This window comes from Oncorhynchus mykiss, chromosome 11, assembly GCF_057628025.1.
Source record: "Oncorhynchus mykiss isolate SJ-2025 chromosome 11, ASM5762802v1, whole genome shotgun sequence".
NCBI lineage: Eukaryota > Metazoa > Chordata > Actinopteri > Salmoniformes > Salmonidae > Oncorhynchus > Oncorhynchus mykiss.
The window spans coordinates 49,555,861-49,580,788 of NC_143032.1; the positions used below are offsets into that span (position 1 = coordinate 49,555,861).

Consider the following 24,928-nt stretch of genomic DNA (forward strand, 5'->3'; position numbering starts at 1 on the left):
AAATGATTTGATATTGAGATATTGGATCTTTAAAAACATAAATTGTAGATTCATATTATTACATTGTATTGTGTTACAGCCAATAAAATTATTGCACATATCCCTTTTTTTATTTTTTTTATCTGGCCGCGGACCCCCTGCAGTACCTCTTCCACAGACCACACTTTGACAACCCCTGGGTTAGGGCACACCACTAGGCTACTCTATCGTATTAAAGTGGGTCTGCTCAAAAAAGAGCCTGACAGACTGACATACGACACGCCTCCATGTATCCAACTTGTGTAATGTGCTGTCTGCTGAATACAGTACATTATTGCAAGGCCTGGACGAGATTCCCTAAAAACTTTTTCGTAGCAGGTTAGGAGAATTAGGTTAAGGTTATGAAAATGGTTAGGGTTAGCTAGCGAAAATGCTCTCCTAAACTGCTACGAAAGGTCACTTGTATCGAAGTGGCGTGTTTTTAGGAAGACCCACCTAGGCTATATTTGCTCAGATTATTTAAATCTATTTTCAGCGCATGTGAAGATCATAAACGCAACAGAGACAAACACACTTGACAAGTTAGGACAACTCTGTTTGTCCCGAGCTAAAACACTGTCATGGGGAGTAGGCTAGTTTATGCATGTTCTAAATGGGGAGATGCATAAATGGGACACGCACAGTGAGGAGATCAAGGCAGTCAAACCAAGCGTGAGTGTGACCGCACATTTTCAAACAGAATCGACACATTCGAGCTCGAAAAAGGGGTCTGGATAGGCTACGTTTTCGGAAGCCGTCCAAAACGATGGAGGTATGCCTAGATGGATACAGTTTTAGATTTTGGTGGGTTTATAGCTAACCCTAACTCTTTTCCTAACTGTAACCTTATTATCCTAACTTGCTACATTCATTATCCATACCTGCTGCGTAAATTCTCCTAAGCTTACTACGAAAAGTACATTTTGACAAAAGCTGTATCACTTCTTGACAAAACCGTTACATAACATCAGAAAACAACACCAGTTTGCGGACAAGGCAAGCCTACTGGACCCCATCAACCAAGGGGCGCACACACCCCTCTGTCGTTAACGCCCCCTCCACCATCCTCCTCCCGATAGGTCCAGGCAGAGATGGAAAAAACAACAACAACGAGTGCTTTAAAAAGATGCACAATGTTCCGTCCATCAGTAACATCTGGTCATCAGACCGGTGCTACTGTGACAGTCTCCGCTTTGCCGACGCACACTTTCTCCATCTCCGGGGAGGACAGAAATCAAAGTTCTTAATTCTTTATTGTAGCTTCAGCCAAAATCACGAACATGCCCAGCAAAAGGAAGAAGAACAAGCGCCGCATGAGGAGGGTGGTAAGTGCGCACACCAGGGTTCCTTCAGTTCCTCCATATTATAGCTAATTATGATTTGATGATTATTTTATTTTTTTTGTAATCCATGCTACACGTGTTCCCCTCCACTCTGGTAGTCGAAGTGCATTGAACAGTTCATCCATTGAAATTCACCAAACATTAAACAATATATAATTGGATGAATGATCCTGACCATGATCGAGCAAACCTCTTTTTAGGCAAACTAAATAGTTTTTCACATTCTAAATTACTGATAGTTTTTTAAAAGACTGGTTGAAGCATGCGAAGACACCACTGCCAATATAATTTCCAATCCACCAGCCTGGTCTCATAGGCGAGACGTAACATGGTAAACGATAATTCGGGACAATCAAATTAGTATGATATGTTGTGTTTGGTATGGTTACATAAGACTGAAGGTTACTTATGGCTGTCTGAGTTGGTTGGATGTTGGAGTGTATGGGTGGGTGTATAACGCGAACATCTAGCAATCCAAAGGTTTCTTAGCATGTTGGCTAACTCTAACTCCTAACCCTAAACGTTAGCCATCTAGTAGTCACCTACCTAAACCACAACAAATTGCAATTCGTAACATATCATACAAATTGTAATTTGTAACATCATACTGTAATGATGGACATCCACAAATTAATACCATACCAAATGTAACATCCAAATTTAAACTCCCTGATTTTTGTTTACTTTGTTACGTCTAACCCTGAGTTCAGGTTGCACAATCCATATATCCCAATCCACCCAGCTACATGATGGGCTTTGGATGTAGCTCGTCTGGCTACATGACCGGCACCCTGCTTTTGTCGAACTGTTTTATTTAGTCTACTCCTGGCTCTGTAAGGTATGAGGCACGGTGCGCCTAGTTGGCAATGTATGATTAAGGGCCATGCATAAAGTTTGATCTCGCTGTGTACTTGGCCAAGTAGGTTATTAACTTTTTTGTACTTTTTACCCATTTTTCTCCCCAATTTCGTAATATTCAATTGGTAGTTAGTCTTGTCCCATCGCTGCAACTCCCGTGCGGACTCGGGAGAGGCGAATCTCGAGAGCCATGCGTCCTCCAAAACACAACCCCGCCAAGCCGCACTGCTTCTTGACACACTGTTCGCTTAACCCGGAAGCCAGCCGCACCAATGTGTTGGAAGAAATACTGTACAACTGGCAACCGAAGCCAGCGTGCATGCACCCGGCCACCACAATGAGTCGCTAGAGCGCGATGGGACAAGGACATCCCAGCTGGCCAAACCCTCCCCTAACCCGGACGACGCTGGGCCAATTGTGCGCCGCCTCATGGATCTCCCGGTTGCGGCCGGCTGCGACACAGCCCGGGATCGAACCCGGATCTGTAGTGACGCCTCTAGCACTGATCAGTGCCTTAGACCGCTGCACCACTCGGGATGCCATATCTATAAATTGTTATAAAGAATCTGTGACATGGCCATGCTGGTTCTGAGATTTTGTTGTAAATCTGATTTTAAGGTTTATCACTAGCACACATTATTGGCGCAAATTGTGCAGAACAACACAGTGGGTTGCACTCTATGTTTGCGGCAATTGCTTGGCCAGTCATTTAGGCCTAAACTGTCACCTATTCATTTAATTGTCGTGCACGGGATTAGAGCATTTTAATTTAGGACTACTGGTTGTATTATTCAACCATCTTTCGCAATTGTCTAATCAGAGGTGGGATGGCATTACAAACGTGCACATAACTGTCACAATGCTTTGCACACTCTGTGCTTGGGTGGGGGGGCTGAAGATCCTTTCATTTGTGTGTGTGTGTGTGTGGGGGGGTGATGAGAGTCCAGGAGTTTCATGTATCCTCCATTTTAGAACGTGCTCCTCCTCCATTTACAGCATGATAATGTAACGCAGCAACAGGACAGTTCTCTGTAACCCTTCTCACAATGTATTCTTCCTTTCACATAAACTAACTTGAATGTGTATTCTACAAATCACAACATTTCAATTCCCTTTGTGACTTTCCGTTGTAATGTTATCCAGAGCTCTGTCATAGCTCAGCAATAAGCCAGTAGGCCTAACATTGTACATGCACTACACTAGCGATCCCTTGCAAATACTTCTCAATATGGTGAGAAAGAAGTTCTCCTAAACACTCTCTTCCCCCTAGTTTTCTGGCAAGACTCCACTCAAACCAAGCCTGTATTTGGTAATGAATCGTAGGCATGCCCTCCACCAGACTGCTTTTTTTAGGAGGGCCTGTGCCGTGAAACCTTTCACAGAAGCCCAAATAAAAACGTATCCCAAATCAGTTAGCCTTATCACCTCTGCGTGCTCTAGATATCTACGGAGGTGCGTGGAAGGGAGGTCTCTTGCTGATTGACACTCCGAGCACTAACTAGGGCTCATGTTCTGCTTACTGACTTTCATAACATGTGCTTTTTTTGTGCTCCCCTGCCTTTTCAAAACAGTTTTTCTAGTTTATTTCCAAAGGATGATGATGCCTAGTAAATGTCCTTCAGACTAGTCCTGTTGATGACGGGTTCAAAAAACCTCGAAATCGTACCATTACAAAAGGGGCAGGGAGAGGTTGGTCTGACGGACAGACTAAAGGCAGAGCTGTTTTTGTATGCACACTCACTGGGCTTATGCACTTGGTGGGCTGTGTAAACTCTGCTGGCTGGCCGGTCGTCTCTTGCAGCTAACGAGGCGTAGGGTATGATTGTAACCGGATTATAATGCGATTAGTTTACTGTCTGCTATGCGGGGCCCCATCCGGAGCTCTGAGCCCTGCTGACTCGCAGGTTTCGGTCCCGCCTGACTTGACCTGTCAGAATCACTCCGATTCAGCTAATTTACTGCCATTATCTAACTAGTTTGCCCCCCCTCACCCCCCGCCCCATTGATCGGTGCCATGGCTCAAAGGTTTAGTCCTCTGTCCCCTTTGGGAAAACATGTTGATCCTAATTTGGCATCCCTGGTATTTCATCGAATAGAATACCCCCCCCATCAAACCCAAACTAGATGAGGAATTCAATAACTAACAGCCCTCTGGCTGGATTACCTTCAGCAGTCCTCTCCCCATAATTTTCTCTCTCTACATATTTCAATGTTTAATCAAATTGGAGTGATTCAAGGTAAAGTTAATCTGACACCCTTCTCTCTCTCTGTCTTTCGCTCGCTCGCTCTGTGTGTTGAGCAGCAGGCCCAGAGGAAAGTCCTTGAGGAGCAGCATGTTGCTGGCACTGGCAAAGGGACCCCAGGAGTGGCTGCTGTGGCGGCCCCCCCTGTTAAAGTCAAAGAAGTGGCAAAGTGTCCAAAGCTTGTCCCCATACAGACTCGAGTAGTAAACGTCCCCGTTGTAGCGCTGCTGGCCCCAGTCGAGGTACCGGAGCCGAAACCTATGGTGGCGGCATTAGAGGCTGAAGTGGTGGCAGCAGAGGTTGAAGTTGAGGCGCCAGTCGAAGCTCCAGTAGAGGCTGAAGAAGCCACATTGGAGGTCGAAGCCCCAATTGAAACCCCAGATGTGGTCGACGGCCCAGTTGAAGCCCCAGAAGAAGTCCCAGTTGTAGAAGTCCCAGCAGAAACTGCAGTGGGGCCACCTACAGAAAAAACTGCAGTGGGGCCACCTACAGAAGAAACTGCAGTGGGGCCACCTACAGACGAAACTGCAGTGAGGCCACCTACAGAAGAAACTGCAGTGGGGCCACCTACAGAAGAAACTGCAGTGGGGCCACCTACAGAAGAAACTGCAGCAGTGCAGGAGGTTGAAGAAAGCTTCATTCCAAAGACGGAGCTAGTAATGGAGGTAAAGGCCCTCTCCCATTTTGAATTTGTTTGCGGATGGAGAGTATATGGGGTCAGGTGCAGTTTCTGGCGTGTTGGGAAGGGACTGAGAGGGGGCAGTAAGAGAACAGTGTGTTCTATTTAAGAGGCTGTACATGTACACAGAGAGTGGGCAGTCACTATATATTGCCGGGTACATTAACATGGTCTACAGTGTAAATGATTTGTGTCTGTTTTAAAACTGATTTCACTTGTGTTTTTCAGAAGATTGTGGTGAGAGTAATTGGATAAAATGAGATTGATTACATTTCTCTGGAGCTGTACAGATCTAGGATCTTAATTTGAGCCAGTTTGCTACAGCAGGAAAATAATCCTGCAACAAGAGGACATTTGAATTATTATGTAGATCATAATTAATGGACATTTTTGTAGGGGTTGATCCATTTTTCATATGGGAAAATGAAGTGGAAATTACAAACGTGTTTAACATTTCCTGTAACAAGGTGATCAAATTAAGATCCTACATCTGTATTAAGGTTTAGTGATGAATCATCTTAGCCAATGAAGGATAAAGCTACTTGCGACCCGCAATAAACACAATCATCTGTACTTGCGGGTCGCAAGTAGCTTTATCCTTCAGTGTGTGAAAGTTTCAATCTCATGAAAGTTAAATGTTGGTAGTGTGTCATCGTAATAGTTTAGTTTATGCAGCTGTTTGTCTTGTTCAGTGTCCTGTGTTGGAAATTTGTTCAGCTGCTATAGTGTCTCTAAAGTGCCTCCCTCGCTGTAGCTAAGCTATGACCACATATGACGTGTGTGTGCTGACATGTGTGTGGAGCACGGGATGAGGGGGTGGTTATACACGATGGTTGGATCTTGGTCAAAATGCCTCTTTTCCCCAGCCCCATGCTGCTGGACATACCATGGACATGTCAGATGCTCCTTAGACCTACAGGCACAAGCTTTACTTTAGGCGCATCCACACGCATAGCGGATGTGTTATACACAACCCGTATCAGGATAGTTTTATTGAGTTGATGAGATTGCAAATCCTTACACTCTTAACAAAGGAGCGCTGAGACCGTGCACACACACACACACACACACACACGTTGGTATATAAAGAGTGGACAGTTGGTGGCTCTGGTCAGTCGGTCATTGTGTCTTCACCATGGGCCTCATATTCAGACAGAGTTTTTGGGAGGGGTACTGCCGATGGAGAGCGCTTGAGCATTTAAACAAAAGGAGTGTGGGGGTATGGAAGTCTCGGTGCCTTCTTGCTGCCTGGCAGATGGATTGATCACCTAGTGCCTCTGCACGTGAGGCAGACGCCTGGAGTTTGCTAAACGGCATTGACGCTTGGATTGGAACTGGTGCTTTGGTTAGATGATATGAAAATTGAGCTCTTTGACCTCCCAAGCCAGTGGTGGGTTTGGTGTCGAAATGAGAATACATAAGCAGAAAAGAACCCCGTACCTACCGTATAATATGGTGGTGGATCTTTGATGTTATGGGGCTATTTTGTTTCCACTGGTCCTGGAGCCCTTGTTAAGGTCAATGACATCGTGAACTTTACTCAGTACAAGGATATTTTATCCCAAAACCTGGTTGCCTCTGCCAGGAGGCTGACACTTGAACACAAGTGGATCTTCCAGAAAGGCAATAACCCCAATCACACATCAAAATCCACAAAGAAATAGTTAATTGGCCACAAAATCAACATGTCTGCAGACTTGAATCCCATTGGAAAATCTGTGGTTTGAATTGAAGAAGGCAGTCCAGAGGTGCAGACAAAGGATATCAAGAAACTCTGGAGGATTCTGTATGGAGGAATGGTCTAAGATCCCTCTCAACGTGTTCTCCAACTCATAAAACATTTTAGGAAAAGGCTCAGTGCTGTTATTCTCGCAAGGTGAGGTATTGAAAACGTGTCATTTTGGACCTCTACCGTTTTGAGAAAAAAATGATATTACTTGTTTCAACAAAATCTCTTTCTCTGAGCAATTGTATTAGTATGACATAATATACATTTCCATAAAAAATGTGCATACAATATAGCTCAGTATTTTAATTATCCTGAACAAAAATATTAACGCAACATGCAACAATTTCAAAGATTTGACTAAGTTTTTTTGTAAACTGTCATGGTCAAAACATATTGATACAACAGTAGCTAAGATGGGGAGAAGTCTGTCCATAATAAAGCGCTGCTCTTCATTCTTAACAACACTATCAACAAGGCAGGTCCTACAGTCCCTGGTTTTGTCACACCTGGACTACTGTCAGGTAGTGTGGTCAGGTACCACAAAGAGGGACTTGAGAAAATTGCAGTTGGCTCAGATCAGGGCAGCACGGCTAGCCCTTAAAAGTACACAGAGAGCTAACATTAATGACATGCATGTCAATCTCTCATGGCTCAAAGTGGAAGAGAGATTGACATCATTACTTGTTTTTGTAAGAGGTGTTGAAAATCTGAAGGTACCAAGCTGTCTTTAAAATACTAGCAAAGAGCTCGGACACCCATGCATACCCCACAAGACATGCCACCAGATGTCTCTTCACAGTCCCCCAGTCTAGAACAGAACAGGCAGACAGTACTACATAGAGACATGACTACATGGAACTCTATTCCACATCAGGTAACTTATGCAAGCAGTAGAATCAGATTTAAAAAGCAGGTAAAAATACACCTTATGGAACAGCGGGGACTGTGAAGTAACGCAAACATAGGCACAGACACATGCATTCACACACATGATAACATACGCACTATACACACACGTACACATGGATTTTGTGTTGTAGATATGTGGTAGTGGAGTATGGGCCTGAGGGCACACACTTAGTGTGTTGTGAATTCTGTAATGAATGTATTATAATGTTGTATAACTGCCTTAATTCTGCCGGACCCCAGGAAGAGTACCTGCTGCCTTAAATACAAATACAGTTCATATAAGGAAATCGGTCAATAAATTCATTAGGCCCTAATCTTAAATTCACATGATAAACCTTAATTCACATGACTTGGCAGGGGTGCAGCCATGGGTGGGCCTTGTAGAGCATAGGCCCTCCCACATGGCAGCCAGGTCTACCCACTGGGGAGCCAGGTCCAGCCAATCAGAATGGGTTTTTCTCCACAAAGGGCTTTATTACAGACAGAAATACACCCCCTATACCCCCCTCAGGCGATCCCGCAGGGGAATTACCTGGATGTGGAAGTTCTGGCCTGGCGTAGTTACACATGGTCTGCAGTTGTGAGGCCGGTTGGACGTACGGCCAATTTCTCAAAAACAACGTTGGAGGCAGCTTATGGTAAAGAAATTAACATTAAATTCTCTGCCAACACCTATGGTGGACATTCCTTCAGTCAGCATGCCAATTACACGCTCCCTCAAAACTAGAGACATCCGTGGCATTTTGTGTGACAAAACTGCACATTTAAAACTGGCCCTATATTGTCTCCAGCACCAGGTGCACCTGTGTAATGATCATGATAATCAGTTTATTGATATGCCACACCTGTCAGGTGGATGGATTATCTTAGAAAATGATTTCAGACCCGCCGTCTCTCTCTTCCCATCTCCTACATGTGGACGCATTTAACATATGGGGAAAGCCTCTTCAGAATAGAACAGGCTATCTCTCCCACGTGTGTTGAATCATTTCTCTGTTTAGCTCTCCAGAAGTTCCCCTCCATTAGCATTGGTGTGTCATTTAGCTCTGTTAGCATTTCTGTGGTGATTTCTAGTTTTTTACCTTGACGTTATATTGTTCCCTATTAAAGTTTTACAGTAAAAACAGGAACTTGGCTTCTAGGAAGAAGGAGGGGGAAGTGGATGTGTCCTAGGAACTTTATGTACATAATATTCTCTGAATAGGTTACACTAATCTGTCAGATAGAAAGGGCTGCACTTGGATCAGTTTAGTACATTTTGTTCCTTGAGTATTTATGGGGCCTGCGAGACGAGCTGCGATCCGACCATTTTGGTACACAGCTAGGGATATGAGGGGGCTACTGTGGCTGTAGCTGTGTGAATATAGGCTGCTGTTTCGGAGTAAATGGAAGACCTGTAGCCCATAGCCCCTCCCTCACCCTACACAGCTGTAGCCGAGCTACAGTGCATTCTGAAAGTATTCAGACCCCTTGACTTCTTCAACATTTACACACAATACCCCATCATGACAAAGCAAAAACAGGTTTACATTTTTTTACATGAGTATTCAGAGCTTAGGTGCATCATGTTTCCATTGATCACCCTTGAGATGTTTTTACAACTTGATTTTGAGGTCACCTGTGGTAAATTCAATTGATTGGACTTGATTTGGGAAGGCATTCACCTGTCCATGTAAGGTCCCACAGTTGACCGTGCATGTCAGAGCAGAAACCAAGCCATGAGGTCGAAGGAAATGTCCGTAGAACTCCGAGACAGGATTGTGTCGAGGCAGAGATCTGGGGAAGGGTACCCCCCCCCCCCCAAAAAAAAAAAATATGTAGCATTGAAGATCCCCAAGAACACAGTGGCCTCCAACATTCTTAAATGGAAGAAGTTTTGAGCCACCAAGACTCTTCTTAGAGCTGGCCGCTCGGCCAAACTGAGCAATCGGGGGAGAAGGGCTTTGGTCAGGGAGGTGACCAAGAACCGGATGGTCACCCTGACAGAGCTCTGACAAGTCTCTGAATGTCCTTGAGTGGCCCAGCCAGAGCCTGCGCATGAACCTGATTGAACATCTCTGGAGAGACCTGAAAATAGCTGTGCAGCGATGCTCCCCATCCAACCTCAAGGAGCATGAGAGGATCTGCAGAGAGGAATGGGAGAAACTCCCTAAATACAGGTGTGCCAAGCTTGTAGCATCATACCCAAGAAGATTCGAGGCTGTAATCGCTGCCAAATGCACTTCAACAAAGTACTGAGTAAAGGATCTGAATTTTTATGTAAATGTGATTTATTTTTAATAAATGTCTAAAAATGCTTTGTCCTTATGTGGTAATGCATGTAGATTGATGAGGGGGACAAAAACTTCCTGAATGTAGTGTATGAATGTATATATATATAATTTCCACAATGAGGTTGGAATAATATTGTGAAAATTATGACAATGCTGTTTTTATTGAAAAGGCTGTTTGAAATGACCGCCTGAAATTTCAACCTGTATTGGTGGGATGGTGTTTTGGCCTTCCATGGTGACATCACCATGCTTTTCGTTTGTTAATAGACCAATAAAGAGTTCCAAACGTCTGCCAATAACAGCTAATTTTCAGTTTTCCTCTCCCCACTCAGACCACTCCCAGACAGTCCTAGTGAAAAAAATGTATTGAGAAATGGCTTTGCTAAGAATACATTTTTGTTTCTTTTTGACCGTTTTATTAGAAAACGATCACAGTAAGGTACTTGTTACCCAGAAATGAGGCCCAAGGCCCAGGCCCTGGCTCCAGCACCGGTACATCCGTGCCCATGCAGGGCATGTCATCTGTCTGGGTCTTGAACACGAGGATGCAGCATTCGAGGACGCCCGGTCATGTATCCATTGTGGGGATTTTGCTGCGATCACCCTCTGTCAGAGAGTGTGCAGAGCAGCCCAATGTGATTCCTCTCCCACACTGCCTTCGAGCGGGGAGAGAACCATCCAGACCCAGACCTCATGGGCTGACACCATGGATGGCTATCCTGAGGACCTTCACCTAGTTTTGCTCATCATCGAAGAATACAATGGCATGATGATCTCCTCCAGATAGAGGAAGAGGACAAAGAGGCACACACCGTTACTTCTAGGTCCTCTTCTGCCCTTAGTGGGGCATCGATGCGGATGACAGATATTCACTCATTGATATCTTCAAACGGGCAGCGACCAGACGTATTCAGTGGCCCGAACTCGTGGTGGGTGGCAGCGCAGAGAGGGACTGGTACGATGGCAGGGACCTCCCCTTTCGCACCATCCCATGAGAGAAACTCCTCTCAGCCATCCCAGCTTGCGTGGCAGAAGCCAAACGCAATTGGAACAGCCTCTTGATCGGCAAGATCCAAACCAGACTTTTTGCCAGCATGAATGTTCCGTCAACCCCAATGCCTCATCACTAACAGACACTTCTCTCCTTGGTAAGATGGACCGCTTTTCCGTGTCCATCTACCAAAAGTTCTACTTGTCTGCCACACGTTCTGTACTGGCATTGAACATTATGTCCCTACTGCTGGCTTAGCAGGCTGATTTGATGTTAGAAATGCATAATCTCCAAGCTATCGGTAAGCCTAACCCAGACCTTTGGGATGAGATCTGTGTCGTCACAGACCTCAACCGCCGAGCCTCCAGGAGCGCCATTCAAGGCTGTGGCCACGCCATGAGACAGTGGTAGAAGAGAGAGCCTTGTGGCTCAAATTGTCCAGCCTGTCGGAAAAGGAGAAAGCAGATTATCTTGACGCTCCCGTCAACCAGAGGGAACTGTTTGGTCCGGCTGTCTCCGCCATGCGGCAGAAGTGCAACTCTTTGAAAGGAGGAGGGCAAAGCCTTAAACTTTTGCCTGCCCCGTAGACCCGGGTATCGACTAATTGTCCGTCGCCACCAACACTGTCCCCTAGTTTCAGTGTGTTAACACTCCCCTTTTCAATAAAAAAAGTCTGCTGTATCCAGGCATCATGCCAAGGACCGAGCAAAAATACAATAAAAAGGAGACTTGCTCCATCACGACCAGAGGGTGCTCCGGCACCACTGGTGAGCGAGAGTCTACTGACCTGCTGGCTACTCGTCACCAGAGCAGGGAACTGCCGTGAATATTCAGTCCAGCCCTGGGTCTAGTCCATGGTTACGAAGCGTTACGACTGCAGTTTGTGCAGAACTTTGGAATCAGTAGCGACTGGCAACTAGGCACGCATACTTGAGGAAATCTCTGTTACACAAAGTGGCTATCAGGGCCATACTAGCGGCAGAGAGACACCTCTGCTTTTCTTCCGGTACTTCCTGGTTCCCTGCAACACTGCTGCGTTCTTCACATTCAACAGTTTCCCATGTGTATTAAGAATGGTCAACCACCGAAACAACATCCAGCCAACTTGACACAGCTGTGGGAAGCACTGAAGTCAACGAGGGCCAGCATCCCTTTGGAACGTTTTTGACACCTTGTAGAGTCCATTCCCTGACAAATTGAGGCTGTTCTGAGGGCAAAAGGGGGAGGGGGTTGCAGCTCAATATTAGGAAGGTGTCCTTAATGTTTTGTACACTCAGTGTATGTTCAACGTGCTGTCTCGCTCTATTCGTAGAGGTGACTGGTTCACCTCAGTCGACCTGCAGAATGCTTATTTTTACATAAGCATGCTGCCAGCACACAAGGTTTCGAAGGTTTTATTTTCAAGGCACAGCCTTGCTGTCCCATTCAGAGTAGATTATTCAGCAAGTGTGTAAGAGACAGCCCTCACACCTCTGGGAAACCTGCTATGCACCCCATCCCGGGTGCAGGGGTCAAGACACGACTTCCCTTGTAACCCACCTCTCAGAGCTAGGGTTCAAGATCAATCAGAAAAATTGTTGTTTGGTGCCAACACAGAGAATAAAATACATAGGCATAATGCTGGATTCTCTCTCTTATCAGGCAAAGAGTCATTCCGACAGTGCCTTTCCCTGTTCCACAGGGAGTGCTCGGTTATGATCAAGACATGCCTCTGAGTGCTGGGGTTGATGGCCTCCATTTCAGTAGTACATCTTGGCCTACTGAAAATGAAACTTCCAGCACTGGGGGTTTGCGCAAGTCTGTGTACACGGCATCACTTCAATCGTCAGATAAAGGCGACCTCTGCATGTCTCTCGGCTCTCTGCCACTGAAAGAGCTCCTCGATTCTTCATTCTTGGCACTCCCCTAAGGGTAGTGCCAATGAGGAAAGTGGTGACGACCAACTCCTCACGAATGGACTGGGGCGCAGTTCACGAGGGGAATGCAATAACAGTGTGGACCCCACAACTCCGGATTGCTCACATAAATGACCTTGAATTGCTTACTGAAACTTTGTTCTTGAACTTTGTTCTCTTCTCTCTGCCTGACATGGAGAGAAGAGGGGGGGCGTGGCAGCTTGTCTTGCGTGTTTGCACCTCTAGTGTGTTTTCCAAGGGAAGGTTTATGATCTCTGACATGTATGTGTTTTTCAAAACCTTGCCCATTTTTAGACATGGGTTGAAAAACACAACAATTGGGCACCACCCACCCACCACTGTTTCTAAAATAAACTACCATCATGTGGTTGTCAGAACTCAAGTCTGAATTGCTTTATCCTAGACTCGAAATGAACTTTATGTCCCAAACCTACCATCTATTTACTTATAGTAGTCAGTCAATATGTATATTAATAACTAATTCTTTCTCTCTACCACTTGCAGGCCGCATCCATCCCTGAGGCTCCCGTGTCAGCTCCTGACCAATTTGAGGTAAACCTAGTACTGAGTGTATATCACCCATAGTTCCATAGTTCTGTTGCATGGTGGTTTTTTGTGTGTGTGTGTGGCGTCTTTGACCGTGTTCTTCTGCATGTTTAGACACATGACGAGCCGTTGGTGAAGGCCGAAGTGGAGGCTGAAATAGTTGCCAAGGTCCAAGCGGAGGTCGAGGCAGTAGTCGAGCCAGAATCCGGGCCCGTGGTCGAGGCCGTAGCTGCCCCAGTAGTGGAAACTGAAGAGGTGGTGATCGACACAGAGGACAGTCCTGAGGTTGAAGCTGAGGTCATTCCTATGGTCAACGCAGATGCCATTCCTGAAGAAGTTGAAGTAGAGGAGGCCCCAGTCGTCACAGAGGTGCTACATCATGCTAACGTGCTACGTCGCTAACGACCCTTCTCTGCTTTCACACCTCTGCCTTTCCTGAAAAAGCTAAACTCAAGTCCTTTGTTCTTTTGCTTGATGTTGTCTTGTGTGGTGGTGCATGTACTGCGTGATCATGTGTGGTTTGCTCTGTTCCTTACCCTTCCTCTTTCTCTTAAACAGCGTTCAGAAAAAGCATCTGATATTTATTTTCTGTTTGATTGGATGAGTCTTTAATGAGTAATTTCTCCTCGTTCCAGGATGAGCCTGTCACGACAGAGGCACCTGAAGAGGTTCCAGTTGTAAGCAGACCTTTCTCACTACTTTAATATTGTGCAACTTCTTTTACATGGGAAATATTTAGATGCCACTAGATCCATTTCCTAAGCGTTCGTATCAGCTCATTGCAGCCTGGGCTTTTGAGTTAGTGATTGCTCCTATTAGTAAGGCTATGGCTCTACCTAGTGGAAAGCTGGAACACTTCACAAATGTTACACTTCAGTGTTTGCTCAACTTGTCGTGCCTGAATTGACCAATGGTTGATTTTTATGTGTCGCCTAATTTTTGCTTTGGAATCAAACTGACCTGTCCCCAACCTCTCTCTTCCAGGAAACAGAAATTATCCCAGAAACGCTGTCAGAGCCCGTGGTAGCCCCAGTTCATGAAGCCCCCGTAGCCAACGTCGCTCCCTCAGAGCCCCTTGTAGAGGTAAGGCATGACATTAAGCCTTCTCAGTCCTAGGGGTGTGAATGTTAAACAAAATTGGGACGTTAACGTTAAGAAAAAATACATAACCGAAAAAGTTAGCTTCCAAAAAATTGTAATCACAGTGCAGTTATCACTAAATTATCATCATAAAGGGAAAATTGCATAATAAACTAATGCAACAATGATGTAACGTTAGTCGAAGAGATGCATCTTTAAATTATTAGCTATTATTAGCACTTTGCTCGTCATCGTTAAGTTTGAAAAATGTCAGAGAAAGGCAAGCAACAGCAACGAACAGCCTGCTCTGCACGCTGTCGTACACATCGATCCAGAGCATTCCAAACATGCTCAATGTGTGACATGTCTGATCAGTGGAGGCTCCTTAGAGGAGAAAGGGGAGGACCATTCTCAGTGATTTTCAGAAAATTAAAAATGCTAAAACATTTTAAAAGTTATACTTTTTAGATAACTATACTAAACATAATCACATCACCAAATAATTGATTAATACATACTATTTTGCAATGAAGATCTACAGTAGCCTCAACACCGTTCTCTAGTGTAGCACTGTGGTGTAGCCGAAGGACAGCTAGCTTTTGTCCTCCTCTGCGTACATTGGCTGAACTCCTGGACTCTGTCCACGCATTTCAAGGCTGCGTTGAAACAATGACTGGTAAATGATCCAAGACCAGCTCAGTTAATCCCTACCATTGTGACAATGAGTCATCATAATGATGCATCAAATGTACACGATCTTAGGGGCATTGGCAAACACAATGTAAGTCATTTAATTTATGTAGCCCTAATTGCACCAAATGCATCTGTTTATTCTACAGCTATTGTAAGCAGTAATCATGAGCCTATAAACCAGAGTAACACTGTTAGCACTGAGGCGGTGTGCAATAGTAGGAAGACCACTTTATGCAGCTCACCATGCACTATCAGCTCCAATGTAAATAACATGAGTAAGTCTACCTCTGAAAAGCTTCCCAATAAAGCATTAAAAACAATCAAGCAACCAAAAAAAGTGCTAAAAATAGCCCATATTAACATATGTTGCCTAAGAAACAAGGTCCATGAAGTTAATAACTTGCTTGTAACAGATGACATTCATATTCTGACTATCTCTGAAACTCACTTAGATACAGTGGTAGCAATACATGGTTATGCCATCTACCGAAAAGACAGATATGCAAACGGAGACGGTGTTGCGACCTATATTCAGAACCTCATTTCTCTAAAGCTTAGAGACAGTCTAATGTTAAATACTGTTGAAGTAATATGGCTACAGGTTCATCTGCCTCACCTAAAGCCCATTCTTGTGGGAAGCTGCTGTAGACCACCAAGTGCTAACAGTCAGTATCTGGATAATATGTATGAAATGCTTGATAAGGTACAGTGGGGAGAACAAGTATTTGATACACTGCCGATTTTGCAGGTTTTCCTACTTACAAAGCATGTAGAGGTCTGTAATTTTTATCATATGTACACTTCAACTGTGAGAGACGGAATCTAAAACAAAAATCCAGAAAATCACATTGCAGGAAGTAAATCATCAACATGTATTGATCACATCTTTACTAATGCTGCAGATTTTTGCTTTAAAGCAGTATCCAAATCCAAAGGATGTAGTGATCACAATATAATAGCCATATCTAGGAAAACCAAAGTTCCAAAGTCTGGGCCTAATATAGTGTTTAAGAGGTCATACAATAAGTTTTGTAGTGATTCATATGTTGATGATGTAAAGAATATTTGCTGGTCTGTGGTGTGTAATGAGGAGCAACCAGACGCTACACTTGACACATTTATGAAACTACTTATTCCAGTTACTAATAAGCACACACCCTAAGAAAATGACTAAAAACTGTTAAATCCCCTTGGATTGATGAGGAATTGACAAATTGTATGGAGAGATGAGGCAAAAGGTATGGCAATTAAGTCTGGCAGCCCAACTGATTGGCAAAAGTAATGCAAATTTTAAAATCATGTGACTAAACTAAATAAAATAAACTACACTATGAAATTTTGGGTAAAAAAAGCCAACTCGGCTCCTTCATTCATTTAATCATATGAGGCATTTAAAACTATTCACCACAAAGCCCACTGATATTGCAAACTACTTTTAATGACTTTTTCATTGGCAAGATAAGCAAACTTAGGGATGACATGCCAGCAACAAACGCTGACATTACACATCCAAGTATATCGGACCAAATTATGAAAGACAAAAATTGTACTTTTGAATTCCGTAAAGTCAGTGTGGAAGAGGTGAAAAAAGTATTGTTGTCTATCAACAATGACAAGCCACCGGGGTCTGATAATCTGGATGGAAAATTACTGAGGATAATAGCAGACGATATAGTCCTATTTGCCACATCTTCAATTTAAGCCTACTTGAGAGCGTATGCCATCAGGCCTGGAGGGAAGCTAAAGTCCTTCCGCTACCCAAGAATAGTAAAGCCCCCTTTACTGGCTCAAATAGCCGACCAATCAGCCTGTTACCAACCCTTAGTAAACTTCTGGAAAAAATGGTGTTTGACCAGATACAATGCTATTTCACAGTAAACAAATTGACAACAGAATTTCAGCATGCTTGTAGGAAAGGACACTCAACAAGCACAGCACTTTCACAAATGACTGATGATTGGCTGAGAGAAATTGAGGATAAAATGATTCTGTGGTCAGGGGCCACAAAAAAGGACTTAGGAAAATTGCAATTGGCTCAGAACATGGCAGCATGGCTGGCCCTTGGATGTACACAGAGAGCTAATATTAATAATATGCATGTCAATCTCTCCTGGCTGAAAGTGGAGGAGAGATTGACTTTCTCACTATGTTTTATTTATGAGAGGCATTGACATGTTGAATGCACCAAGCTGTCTGTCTAAACTACTGCCACACAGCTCGGACACACATGCATACCCCACAAGACATGCCACAAGAGGTCTCTTCAGTCCCCAAGTCCAGAACAGACTATGGGAGGCACACAGTACTACATAGAGCCATGACTACATGGAACTCTATTCCACATCAGGTAACTGACACAAGCAGTACAATTATATTTAAAAAACAGATTAAAAAAACACCTTATGGAACAGTGGGGACTGTGAAGCAACACAAACATTATCAGACACACACACACACACGCACTATACATACACATGGATTTAGTACTGTAGATATGTGGTGGAGTAGGGGCCTGAGGGCACACAGTGTGTTGTGAAATCTGTGAATGTATTGTAATGTTTTAAAAATTTTATAAACTGCCTGGACCCCAAGAAGAGTATCTGCTGCTTTGGCATCCATAATAAATACAAATACAAAACCTATGAGCCTCATGGTTCTCACCCCCTTCCATAGACTTACACAGTAATTAGGACAACTTCTGGAGGACGTCCTCCAACCTATCAGAGCTCTTGCAGCATGAGTTGACATGTTCTCCACCCACTCAAAGGATCAGAGAATTAATCTAGTACTGAAAGTATAAGATACCGCTAGCTAGCACTGCAGTGCATCAAATATGGCGAGTAGTTTACTCAAAGAGAGGCAATAGTTGAACAGTTTTGAACAAATACATTCCTTCCAAAATGGAGAGAGAGAGAGTGGGTCATCATTTTTCAGTTTCACTTACTTAGCTAGCAAATGCAGCTAGCTAGTTTAGCCTTCTCAAACACCCCGCTAAAAAAGAGGGGTGCTATGCTAGCTGGCTATGACTATCTAGCACAACACTGGAACTCTTCCAAGTCAAGGTACCTTTTGGTTTTAGTAATTGATTGACCTAAACTGGTTACTGACTGTACACTGTAACGTTACTTCTTGATTGTCGCAGGTTTACTATCACGTTAGTTCTATTGGCTGTGTTGACTATGACATTACATTAGCTAATATGGTGACAACGATGTAGGCTGTGTAGTAGCAGTTATGATATGGTTTGGCTTGGAAAGTTTTTTTTCCGCCTGGTCACATACAGCTGATGTGTTGTGCATTGACATCCACAAGCGACGAAGGGAAAAGGTGAGAGGAGGAGAGTGCATAGATGCGAGAAGGAATACAACGTGGCTGTTATTAAAGTGAATGGTGTTGACGCGTGATCAGCAGTGTATTCATTCCGCCAATTCTGTTGAAAAAAGTTTCTTAAACTGAAAAAATTGGGATAAACATACCAGAATGTTTAATAGAAACTCTCGTTTGCAACTGTTGGACTAATGATTACACCCTATATCAGCTTGATGCAGGCAAGAATATGCAAGGCGGTATTGAATGTGTCACTGTCTGTCCATGTGTTACCTCCAAAATGTTCTCTTGACCTGTGTGCACCTACGTTGTAAACTTTCATTCATAGGCTAGGTTGTAGCAACCTCATGATGGGTGAAGGTAAACATTTGAGTATCATATAGTAGCCTAAACCTATCGATGTTACATTTAACTGGATGAATGACATATGAATGACCGTCATCCTATATGCTGTAATAGAATTAAGGGCATGCTCATGAAATTAAAAACAAATAAAATCATCCTCCCTCATCTTAAAGGGCACTGACAGTCACTGGTCTGGACATGCAGGCCATGGATGTTCTGGGACATTTAGAGCTTCCAGGAATTGTGTAGAGATCCTTGTGACACGGGGCTGTGCATTATTATGCTGAAACATGAGGTGATGGCAGCAGATTAATGGCACAACAATGGGCCTCAGGATCTTGTCACAGTATCTCTGTGCATTCAAATTGCCATAGATAAACTACAATTGTATTCGTTGTCTATTTCTTATGTCTGCCCATACCACAACCTCACCGCAATCAATGTTGACATCAGCAAACTGCTCTCCCACACAACGCCATACACACCATCTGCCCTGTAGATTAATCTGTGAAGAGCACACTTCTCCAGCATGCCAGTGGCCATCGAAAGTGAGCATTTGCCCACAGAATTCGGTTACAATGCCGAACTGCACGGAGAGCACGTAGATGAGCTTCCCTGAAATCGTTTTGGATCATTTGTGCAGAAAGTCTTCAGTTGTGCAAACCCACAGTTTTATCAGCTGTCTGGGAGGCTGGTCTCAGACGATCCCGCAGGTGAAGAAGCCGGATGTGGAGGTCCTGGGCTGGTGTGGTTACATGTTATCTGTGGTTGAGGCCGGTTGGGCGTACTGCTAAATTGTCTAAAACGAAGTTGGAGGAGGGTTATGGTAGTACAGTTCTCTGACAAAAGCTCTGGTGGATATTCCTGCAGTCAGCATACCAATTTCACGCTCCCTCAACTTGAGACAGCTGTGGCATTGTGTTGTGTGACAAAACTGCGCATTTTAGAGTGGCCTTTTATTGTCCCCAGCACAAGGTGCACCTGTGCAATGATAATGCTGTTTAATCAGAATCTTGAGATGCCACACCTGTCAGATGGATGGATAATCTTGGAAAAGGAAAAAATGCTCACTAACAGGAATGTAAACAAATGTGTGCACAACATACACTTTTTGTGCGTATGGAACATTTCTATGAACTTTTATTTCAGCCAATGAAACATGTATGCATGCTAATTTTTGCCAAAACGCTTGCAGACTCGAGTGGTTTACTATCAAACACAACAAATGGCCACTCAACAAAAGGCTTAGGGGCCAAGTGTTCGGTTTGAGATTCAGTTTATGACTGCGGTAGATAAAACTTCATTGCCCCCTAGCGGTTATACGCAATAGGACCATATTCTGCATTGTGAATTCACATGGAATTTAATGAAATTTGTACGGAAAACCGATAAATGGCCGTCTAAACACCAAGATTTGTTTTCCCATTTGTCATATCCCTACTCAGTCCCTTTACTTTTCTCAGTAAGAAAGGAGAAATGGAAGTTAAGTTAGAATTGGAACATTGTGTAACAGCCCTATGCTCTCCAGGCCCCAGTAGACCCTGTCATCGATACAGTGGCCGACAACTTTATCATCACAGAATCTGTCCCCACTCTGGAGGCAGCCATGGCTGAGCCCGCCATTGAGGAGCAGGTGAGACTCGGGCTCCAAATCATACCTACTCTTAACACATACACACAAGGATGTTGTTTTGGCACACCTTTAATCACCTGCTGACATCCCGTCAAGTCTGACTGCGTGTCATCTCTGTTCAGGTGCCCACAGTCCCAACAGATTCACTTGAGGCCCTATCGGAGTCGCTGAACAACGTCCTCCCAGTATCTGAGCCCGCCCCTGTCACAGCTGATAAAGTCGTCGCCGTGAGTCATCCTACTGTTTTCTATCCAGAGACTGAGGTGCCCAATGCCAGATGTAGTTTTGGTAGAGCAGACATGAGACACACGCTTACTCCTGTAACCCCGTTGTCTGGTTGGTCTCTGGAGGCAGGTGACAAAGATGGGGGAGAGAGAGACGACACACTTCCACCCGATTACCGGCACTCTCCGGAGGACCTGCTGGTTAGAGTTAAACCATAATAACCTACAAGCTTTTCATCTACTCAGACTAATTTATAATAATGACTCAAACCAACTCTTTACGCAATCACCTTGGTATATTAAGCACTAACATATGATCAAATACTTTGGTGCAGGCTATCCTCTCATCTGAATGCTCTCGCACATTTTGAAATGTGCCCATCCAGGAGTTCTTGCTTCCTCGTGAGTTTCTCTTGCCCATCTTTGGATCAATCCTCCCTCCTTGTGGTCTTCCTTTTTACATTCTGTTCATTTCCTGGGCTGTGGGCTCCTCCAGCTCCTTTTATTGCATCAGGCATGTCATCTAGTGGGTGTGACTACTGATTTTAGTTGTGCGCTCAACATTGACTGGGTGTGTTGCCTTTGCAGGCTAAAGAGGGAATTGAAGCCCAGATGGAAATCGAATCCAAAAAGGACGCCACGGATGAGAATACTGCTCTGGATGTCCTCTCTGGACATTTCTCAGCCCCCCAGCCTGTCATCTCAGAACTGCAGTGTCACACGCAGCTCGCCTCTGCGCCCGTAGAGCTCGCCTCCGTGGTAAGAGCATATAGTGACACGACTGTATCCAACTTTCCCAATCAATTACGATCTGTCTTTACACGTATTGTAAATCAACCACCTCCTTTCTTACATTCCCATCTAAACCCCTCCCGTGTTCTTTAGGATATCCCAGCAGAAGCAGCATTGAATGGACATACTGCAACTGAGGTGGCCATTGAGGGATAGATCTCTGCAGGTGAGGACTTGTTTAATCTCCCGAAACGCTTCGTTTGAACACACGCACTTGCGTTGGGTCTAAATTGGCATTAACATTCTGTTATTGTTTCTGTCTCCCCATAGATTTCCTCAGTCAGTATGGAGGACTGAAGAGAGCCTCACGGGGAGCCGACCAGCAAATTTGACTTTTCAATATTTAGGGCTTCAAGGGACCGCCGGGAATTTATTAACATCCAACACTCAGTGCCTTTCCTGCTTAGGTTCTCACCAAAAGAAAATCAAACAAACACATTTTAATGCGGCATCAAGGCGGGGGAATAAGAGTCTTTGGATCAGAATGTGAATATTTGGAATGAACAAATTATGGCTTCTTTCATAGATTTTCTGTATCGTAATGCATGTATTGTGGATTTGCATCGATTGTAAATGGCATACATTGTGTATGGATACTGTAAAGTTAATGAATGTGGAAATTACTTGTCTTCGCATTTGGACCATGTTTGTATGGATGGGAGGGGTATTTCCTTGTACGTGTTTTCTACATGCTGACTACACCGGGCACGAGCGTGTGTCTGCGTGCTCCATCACATGCATGCTGATTTTGTCCATCCACACCAGACGCGATCAGGACATGCACGTTGAAATATCAAAACAAACTCTGAACCAACTATATTAATTTGGGGACAGGTTGAAACACATGAAACATTCATGGACATTTAGCTAGCTAGCTCGCTGTTGCAAACTAATTTGTTCTGGGATATAAATATTGGGTTGTTACTTTACCTGAAATGCACAAGGTCCTTTTTTTTCCCTGGATCTTTGTAGAATTTTGACCCATTTTGAGTAACACAAAATCGTGTGTCCTCTACTCTGACAATTAATCCACAGGTAAAAGTGGAAACCTAGTTAGTTTCTAGTAATCTCTCATTCTTCAGTCTTCTTCTGTGGACTTTATATGGCGGTTGGTAACCAACTTTAAGGTGCATTACCACTATCAACTGGACTAGAGTGTCGATCTCAGTTCTGCTTTCAATCACCCGCTTGGGTCTATACTCCTAAAAACCAATGAGGAGTTGGGAGATGCAGGACTTACAGCGTGTCACGTGCCAAAAATAAAACCAAGTTCTATTTTAGCGCCTGGCTACGCAGACGCTTGCGAGCAGTTTGGATGATTGAATAGCATACCCATCCTCTTCACTGTGCACTGACAATGTGTCTACAGTCCTGTTGGAGAAAGTCTGCCCTGGGCAATGAGAAAGGGTGTGAAGTTTTTCAGGCCCTCTGGCCAGATTATCTTAAAGACGTCCTCTGGCGATTTTCTAACTTTTACTGTTGAAAAGCGATATCCCAAGTATACTTACAGTAAAGTACACACAATAAAGGGTAAAAATAATAGAGGAACAAAAGAGGAAAGCCCACCCCCCCTACTTATGCTACGTTATGACTTACCTGGACCACCTATTGAGATGTGCCTTTTAAGCCTTTTAAATAAATCAGGTGTTAAATGAGGTGAAAAGGAGACTGGAGTTCAGCTTTAACGTTCAATTAACTACACTCAAATCTGGCCATTGAAAATGGGGGCTTGTAGATCATGTTTGTTTTTTAAAATGATATTTTCTCATTTTGTTTTGTATAGACCATTAGATGTGGTACAACCGCAGTTTGCGTACACGGTTCTGTGCTCTGGAAGATACCATGAGGAGTTATGTAATGAATATGCTGGGTTGGATTTCATTCACCTTTTTGAATAAAGATGTTACTCACCGTGATCCAGTTGTTGGCCTGTTTATTCTACATTAAATGTAGTAATCAGATGTATACTGAACAAAAATATTATCACAACATGCCATGCAACAATTTAAATAATTTTACTGAGTTTGTCAATTGAAATAAATTAATTAGGCCCTAATCTATTGATTTCCCATGACATAGGCCCAGCCAATAAGAAAGAGTTTTTCCCCACAAAAGTGCTTTGATACAGACAGAAATACTCCTCAGTTTCATCAGCTGTCCGGGTGGCTGGTCTCAGCCGGATGTGGAGGTCCTGGGCTTGCATGGTTAAACGTGGTCTGCGGTTGTGAGGCCGGTTGGATGACATTGGAGGTGGCTTATGGTAGAGAAATTAACATTTAAATTTTCTGGCAACAGCTCTGGCGGACATTCCTACAGTCAGCATGACAATTGCACCCTCCCGCACATTTTAGAGTGGCCTTATATTATCCCCAGCACCAGGTGCACCTGTGTAATGATCATGCGGGTTAATCAGCTTCTTGATATGCCACACCTGTCAGGTGGACGGATTATCTTGGCAAAGGAGAAACTCTCACAAACAGGAATGTAAGCACATTTTTACACACAATTTGAGAGAAATAAGCTTTTTGTGTGTATGGAAAATATCTGGGATCTTTAATTTGAGCTCATGAAACATGGGACCAACACTTTACATGTTGCGTTTTATATTTTTGTTCAGTGTAAATGTTCAGCTTGATTTCAACATTGGCATAACATTTGAAACTTCTTGCAGTACCATACAAGCTTTCAGACAGTCGAACCAATAAATTATTTTAAACTACATTTTGTGGCATGTCATACAGAGTTTCCATTAGCTCATAATCCCTTTTCAATATTTTAATTTAATAATACCACACACACCATACCAATACCAAGTATTTATTTAATAGTTGAAAAGAGTTAACGTTACATGCCAAGGCACAACATAAGGGTAGCAGCAAAGGGACATTATTACATTGTATCAAAGCACATTACAACTAGTTCTGTCGGTGTAACCTACCTAGGAAAAACACCATGCTCTAGTTCTATGCATCAAGGATGGTAATTTAGGAGACTGGTAGCATTTGACAAGTTGAGTCATTTCTAAATGTATTTGAAAGACCTCCACAGATCCAAAGATGTCTGCTACTTTAGCAAGTGTATCATATGAGTAAAATAAAACGTAGAATAAATATAAATAAAGCTAGAATCCGCACTTGCTACATCTATTTTTTGACTTATAAATGAACAAAATATACACAGGAGTCGCTGGTGCGCGATGAGACCCCTACCGACCAAGCCCTCCCTAACCCGGGCAACGCTAGGCCAATTGTGCGTCGCCCCACGGACCTCCCGGTCGCGGCAGGTTACGACAGAGCCTGGGCGCGAACCCAGGACTCTGATGGCACAGC

At 43.8% G+C, this 24,928-nt stretch overlaps 1 protein-coding gene across 11 annotated transcripts; it reads left to right on the top strand.

Annotated features, from left to right (window-relative positions):
- Positions 1–675: 675 nt before the first annotated feature.
- On the top strand, positions 676–23,515 carry LOC110535791 (uncharacterized). Of its 11 annotated transcripts, none has more exons than XR_016484518.1 (13): positions 676–1,343; positions 4,522–5,127; positions 13,464–13,511; positions 13,620–13,874; positions 14,141–14,182; positions 14,490–14,588; positions 20,479–20,583; positions 20,706–20,810; positions 20,934–21,008; positions 21,143–21,209; positions 21,396–21,566; positions 21,693–21,765; positions 21,870–23,515. XR_016484518.1 is itself a non-coding variant. In XM_090190334.1 (13 exons), exons 1-12 carry the CDS (start codon positions 1,299–1,301, stop codon positions 21,753–21,755), a joined length of 1,677 nt encoding a protein of 558 aa, XP_090046460.1. In that variant the 5' UTR covers positions 676–1,298; the 3' UTR covers positions 21,756–21,765; positions 21,870–23,515. The 11 variants fall into 11 exon arrangements, 8 of the variants coding, with proteins under 8 accessions (XP_090046460.1, XP_090046461.1, XP_090046462.1 ...); XM_090190334.1 differs by having other exon boundaries at positions 20,938–21,008; XR_016484517.1 differs by lacking the exon at positions 21,143–21,209 and having other exon boundaries at positions 20,938–21,008.
- The last annotated feature ends 1,413 nt before the right edge of the window (positions 23,516–24,928 follow it).

Excerpts from the sequence above, each read along its gene's own strand:
- LOC110535791 (XM_090190334.1), top strand. The coding sequence starts at position 1,299 with ATGCCCAGCAAAAGGAAGAAGAACAAGCGCCGCATGAGGAGGGTG. Across the intron at positions 13,512-13,619 it reads CAGCTCCTGACCAATTTGAG|ACACATGACGAGCCGTTGGT; the intron begins GTAAACCTAGTA and ends CTGCATGTTTAG. Across the intron at positions 20,811-20,937 it reads CAGCTGATAAAGTCGTCGCC|GTGACAAAGATGGGGGAGAG; the intron begins GTGAGTCATCCT and ends CTCTGGAGGCAG.